The sequence below is a fragment of the Rhinolophus sinicus genome, linkage group LG13 (assembly GCF_036562045.2).
Source record: "Rhinolophus sinicus isolate RSC01 linkage group LG13, ASM3656204v1, whole genome shotgun sequence".
In the NCBI taxonomy this organism is placed as follows: domain Eukaryota; kingdom Metazoa; phylum Chordata; class Mammalia; order Chiroptera; family Rhinolophidae; genus Rhinolophus; species Rhinolophus sinicus.
Window position 1 is genome coordinate 19,041,571 of NC_133762.1, and position 6,379 is coordinate 19,047,949.

Sequence of the window (6,379 nt, forward strand, 5' to 3'; positions counted from 1 at the left end):
TTTTTTCCAATGAAACTGAAGCACAATCATAACTATAAAAATGTAAATAATCACCAAAAAAAATCTATTTTCCCCCAATATTACCTGTTGTTGCCAAATTGCTGGGTAACCTGTGTATCATATTTCATTTACCCTCAGAGCTAGGCTGCTACTAGAAGCAAGAAATTACAAAATTAAATTAAACTTTCTCTGGAAAATCTGTCCAACAAATCAATTTTTTTAAAAGCATAACCTACTCTTTTGCTTTGGTTCAAGATGTCTGGTCTGAGAATATCAAAGTGTTTAATCTGAACTCATAATTTATCCTCATCCTAGGACTAGGAGGTAATTTTATGAAAGAAGAATAGAGAGAGAGATAAAATCCTTTAATAGAGATTCCCTTCCATAAATTATTTCAATTCACCACGACATACATTTTTTAGGACAAAACGCCTGACCCAGAATATAGTTCTATGAGTGAAGTAGCCTTGGAGCCCAAACAGTCCAGCAAGTCCAGAGGCAGGTCCTGTTCGGAGAAGGCGAGAGAACTGAGGGTTTCCGCTCTTTTACATTCTCCCTCTTCCGAGTAGAGGTGGGGCAGGTAATCAGTGTCCTCTTCCAGCACATCCACGCCACAGAGCTTCTGGAGAAAAACCAGGGCAAGAGGTGGTAAATGCCAGAGTCCATGCACGGTTTATTTTCTCCAGGCTCTATGGGTGGGTGGGTGGATGGATGGATGGATGGATGGATGGATGGATGGATGGATGATGGATGGATGGATAGATGATGGATGAATATTGGATGGATGAATGAGTGGATGGATGGATGGATGGATGGATGGATGGATGGATGGATGGATGGATGGATGGATAAAGCTAAAGAGCTTTCACCAAGTTACCTTTGAATACCTCCAGGAGGGTGCTGTTGGAAATCTGAGCCAGTTACCTCAACCTATGTGGGAATGAGTTTAGCTAGAATCTTCTACCTTCACTACCTAACAGCCGTCCCCGAGAGGATGATCTCACCTATGGCCCGAAGACTTTCAGAATCAAACATCTCAGAGCCAGAGGCAGGAGGAGCTGGATGCAAGGCCTGAAAGAGGAAGCTGAGAAGGCCAGAGACCACCCACGTCCCGAGCTCTCAGCCGTGCCCTCCCAGGATTCTGGCAGCCAGCTCTCCCCAACTTCCTCTGGCTCACAGGAGCCCCTCGTGGGCTCTCTGTTTAGCGGGAAACACCGTCTCCTGGCCCTGTATTTGCTGGTGCCCACAGGTGAACCTCAGCAGCCTCCCCCATATGTCTGCTCATTGCCTGGGTCCGCTCATTCAGGACTGGTCACTGGGTGGCCATATCCCACGAGGGGGCGGGGTGGGGGAGGAAGGGAAGCTTTGCCAGCTACCAAACGGAAGCACAGCTCTGGCCACGCTGCCGCAGTCCTGTCGAGTCCTGTACTGAAGCTGAGTAGGTCATTGTGGCAGATGGACCTGGTGGGCAGATCCCAGCAGACTCTGCAGCGGGTCTGTGCTATGCAGATTCTAGCTCAGGATCCCAAGGCTGACGACAGAGCAGCGGGTTTCTGCACCCTGATTCAGCGATGTTAGGGTCCCCATAAGCTCAGTAATTCATCATAAAGCCCCGACTCTGGTGGAGGCCCACAAGGGAAGGAACCAGGCCTTCTCGTCTGTCCTTTGCGCTCATCACTACACAGGCTGAGCCCCAACTTCCCTGCAAGATGTGGCGTTCCTGGGGGTCAGCTGTCCAATCTGCAGCTTCTTTGTGCATACCTCCCGCCCTGAATGGGGCTCACACAGAGCTCACGCTCCGTGACGCGCTGTGTGGACCTGCCCCAGCTCCTTCCACTGGAACCACACACGGTTTGCCCAGCTCCCAAAGCACCTGTCTGATTTGCTCCGGAACACGTGTTGAGAGACCTTCTCATGTTACCGTCCCATGATCCCCTTAAGCCTAATCAATACTCGGCCTTCACAGAGACACACCAATCACTCTTATCTTAGGTTGTGTCCTGCAGGAGCAACCCCTGGAATGAGGGTTCCCAGGCACATGCTTGCTCTGGTCTAAACTGTGTCCCTTAAATTCCTATGGTGAAGCCCTATCCCCCGCACCACAGTGTGATGGTACCTGGAGGTGGGGCCTTTGGGAAGTCAATAGGGTTACATGAGGTCAGGGCAATTAGTGCCCTGATAAGAAGAGACCGTCCAGAGGTTGTTCTCTCGGACGTGTGAGGACACAGTGAGAAAGTGACCATCTGCAAACCAGGCAGAGGGCTCACCGGAGCCCACCGTGGTGGCACGCTGGTTTCAGACCTCCAGCCTCCAGACTGTGAGAAATCAGTCTGTTGTTTAAGCCGCCTGGTCTGTGGTCTTTTGTTCCTGCAGGCCCAGTGGACAGAGTGATTTGGGAGGAAGGGTTCCCAGGTCCGGCCTGGGTCTGGGTTGGGCAGCAGACCCCCCAGCTGGCACACTGGCAAAGGGAAGGCTTCCTACCTGTCGCAGGATCTCTGCCATGACTCCAGTTCTCACTTCCAGGGCCCCTCTGGGTACCATGGTATCCCGGCAAGCCTGAGAAGCAAAGGGGCCAAGGGCTGACACCACTGGGGAGCCTTCCTCAGCTCCCCCACATCGATGGCTTCTGTTGGCCAGCAGGTGGGGGGCCACCACCCACGTGGAGGGTGGTCAGAGCTCCCTTGGTGGGACAGTGGGGTCAAAAGCAGTTTGCTCACATGTCACTGTTTGTGTGGTGGCGGAGAAGGGAGAAAGGAACAGACCTTGTAAACACATAACTAGAAGCTCTTGCAATCATACTGCGTTTTATTTCTGCACTAAAGGTATGAAAAGCTAATGTTAGCAGTGTCTGTACTCCCAGCAGACATCCATGGGCCAGCTTTGTAGTTGCTTTGTGGGGACGGAGCCTTACCATACGAGATGTTCAGCTATGTCCTGGGTCCACAAAAGCTCAGGAAGACACCTTGTGCCATGAGCATGGCCTCCACACTTGCGAATGAGTCCACCCCTGGGACTCAGGACAGCTACATAATTGACAGGACCCAGTGCAAAATGAAAACGTGGGACCCATTGTCCAAACATTAAGACTTTCAAAAAGATGACTGTAGAGCATTAAACCAAGCACAGGGCCCTGTGCAACTTGCCAGGTTCCATGCCCGTGACACTGGCCCAACAAGGAGCCAAAGGGACACACCTGTCCATGCACAGGCCCTTGCAAGAGCGGATTCGTGGCATCGTCTCTGTGCAAAACAGAAGAATACGTTTCTGTCTTAGCTCAAATGCAGGCCGAGAAAAGATCATGAATTATAGAGATCTTCAATTCTTTTCTCGAAAACTTTCATCATAAAACTTGTGGCTCTTTGGACCTTGAATACCTCTTTCAGTTTTTGTCAGAAAAGTACATTTTTTTTTGTTAAAATAATATTTAGCTACACTAGGGAAGTCCAAATGAGGTCTGTGTTTGAGACCTGTATGAACAGCATTGTACCAGGTCAATGTTCTGGTTTTAATAACGTGCTGTAGTTATGTAGATGTTAGCCTTGGGGGAAGCTGCATGAAGGGTACTCAGGAAATCTCTGAAATAGTTTACAGCTTCTTGTGAGTGTAAAATCATTTCAGAAAAATCATTTTAGAAAGTAAAGCAATCGTTCTAGAATTTGTGCTTAGAGTATATGAGACGTGAAGCAGGGGAAAGTCAGGGCTCAGTTTGGCAGGAGGTGTGAAATCCCTGGGCCAGAATTTGACCTGGGCCAAAGCCACGTGCTCTTAATAGTATAGGTTATCTCTGGTGTCCTTAAGACGGACACAAGAAAACGTATTTACTGATGGGTGTTCTGAGAAGTGTCGTATTTGATTGGGACTATCAAATAACAACTCTTAACAACAACCAACAATAACTAGAGCTAGTTAGTTAGATGACAAGAATTTCACTGACTATGTGTATATTTTACCAGTATCACAGAATCTTCTAGAAAGGCCGCCTCTCAAGGGAACCCTTTGTCAATCATTAGTGAGGTTACTACAGCAGAGAGTGAGCTTGTGTAACTCACCAGAGTTCCCAGGATGATGGGTGCTTGGTCTGATGTCCTAACTGAAGACGGTCGCATTTCATTTATCGCCTAGGGGGAAAATACTGTTTTACTCAAAAGGTAATGCATTTCCCTCACTGAAAATAAAACAGGTATGTGTGTCCTTCTAAACCTCTCACTGGTTCATACACTCATAAGCCAATAAAACTTTGCATTATGATGAGGGAGACGGGAAATGGGAGTAGAAAAGGAAAGGTGGAGAGAGGCAAAAAAAAAAGAAAAGAAAAAGGCCATAGCAAAACGGAAGTGTGTGACCTTAAGTGACCTGAAGATGTAGGTTCTAACATTCTATCGACGGTAATATAGACCTAAAACCTGGACGTGCACACGGAAAAGATCTAGAAGGTGACGCAAATGAAACTTTCAATTTAGGGATGGGATTGTGGTAATTTTTGTTTGGGGTTTCTATTATTTTAATATAGTCCCTTCAATAATGAAATAAAATTCCAGAGAAAATCAAGCAGACAATGGACCTTAGCAGTGGTGTTATTTAAGATAGCTCATGCCTGCAGCAGATTTTAAGGTATCAGGTTACCCAATAGATCCTAAGCGATGACTAAACTTAGGGAAGGAGTGAGTGGCTGTTTATTTAACCTGTCACCATAGGTACAATTACTATTTACAGGACATTGTGAAGAGAACCCAGAGACACACCCAGAAAGAAGGCAGAGGCCTTGCTTCCTCCCCATTAATGGGGATAAAGATCCCCTCCCCCGCCGGGGCTGGTCAATTCCGTGGGATTGACTGCAGAGTGCAGAGCCCAGGGCACGGTCAGGAAATCAGAGCGGTCACTGTGCTTATCGGGAACAGTGCTGCTGGCCCCCGGACACTTACGGAGCAGCAAAGGAGGAAAGAAAGAGAAGGCCACCACCAGCCCACATGACATCTGTGCACAACTGAGAAAGGGCAGCCCTTCCCCCAGTGGGCACAATGCCCGCTGGCCCTGGCCCTGCTCACCCCCAGCCAGGCCCTGCCCAGTAATTTATGGCAGCGCTGGATGGACTCGCTGTCATCTGATGTGGGACCATCTGCCACTTAGAAAGGGAGGACTGAGCCAGCTCGGGAACAGGGTTTTAAGGGACATTGAATTGCATGGTGAGAAAACGATTCTCTTTTGAATTCCTCGTCCACTCTCCCAGTGACATCAGGAGAAAGTCTCCATCTGGTGCCAGCGTGGCTTTGATGTCTCTCCCTTTTTCACAGAGACAGCCCCTAGACCTTTGGCAGGCAGCATTCTCTACGTGGAATTATTGGGTTCTATTTCGATTGTGTCCATTTTCCACTTACCTGCTCTTTACACAAGTAAAACTGCTTTTCCATTTACAGTTGAAATATAAAATTTCCTATTTAAAGGAATGTACTTCATTTGCATGAAAGCCCATTTAAATGAAAAATATTTTAAAACTACGCTAGTACAAGTGGCATATGCGCATGGCAGAGCCATGAAGGGGGCACTGGGTGGGCTGAAATCTGGGCGCTGAGTCATCTGAAACTTGCCCGTGAGAGGCAAAGGCTGTTAGGTTGGAGGGACTAGGGGCTTTGCAGGTGTGAATGGGGCGGAGGCAGGTGTGGAGCCACCTGGCAGAGGGTGTCACTGGATGTGGGCTGGGAGGACCAGCCAGGGGGGTCCCTGCCATGGAAACCACCAGCGAAGCCACTTCTCTGTTTAACCCCCGGCAGCAAATCAGCCATGCTTACCTCACATCCAAGTGTGTTGTCCACCTCAGTTGTGTTGCTGAACAGGGCTGTCGCCTGACTCCTGACCTCTGACCCTACCTGTGGGACACAGGGAAAGAAATATGACAGGGGCTGAAACTAACGATGGCAGAAATAAAAGCAGAGAGCAAGGAATAACATCACCCCCAGACACGTTGTATCTACGCCATCCCAGAAAACACTCAGACTCTGGAAAAGACACCTGTCCTGTCAATGGCAACGGCTTACTTGGGGAGAGGGTGCTTTTGTCATCACTGGTGGGCAGGTGGAGTTTCTCGTTGTTCAGTGTTTCATGTGAAGTGATGGCAAGAAACCCTTGTTTCAATAGGGGCTCGTAATCTAAAAGGTTGTCCTCTCGGAGGCTCCCAATGATGCCTCCTGGGTCCCCGTGGATGGGCACCGTCTCATTCATTCCTCAGTTAGCAGATACTCACTAAGGGACCCAGATGTTGATGGGGCTGGATTTCTTTTCTAAGAGCTCACCAGCTTCCCCATGGAAATGGGACGCATCCATGCAATCTTGCAGACCATCTTGATCAGGGAGCATCCAGGGGCCAAATAGGACGACATGGTGT

At 48.7% G+C, this 6,379-nt stretch overlaps 1 protein-coding gene across 1 annotated transcript in view; it reads right to left on the minus strand.

Annotated features, from left to right (window-relative positions):
- Nucleotides 1-348: 348 nt before the first annotated feature.
- The window catches only part of CDH26 (cadherin 26), a 38,989-nt gene continuing 32,958 nt past the window's right edge, over nucleotides 349-6,379 (minus strand). Inside the window, exons 14-17 of the mRNA XM_074317674.1 lie at nucleotides 5,787-5,864; nucleotides 4,050-4,118; nucleotides 2,482-2,556; nucleotides 349-622 (exon numbers count right to left, since the gene is read on the minus strand). Of these exons, the coding sequence (XP_074173775.1) occupies nucleotides 419-622; nucleotides 2,482-2,556; nucleotides 4,050-4,118; nucleotides 5,787-5,864 (426 nt within the window). The 3' untranslated portion in view covers nucleotides 349-418. The remainder of the gene's footprint in view (nucleotides 623-2,481; nucleotides 2,557-4,049; nucleotides 4,119-5,786; nucleotides 5,865-6,379) is intronic.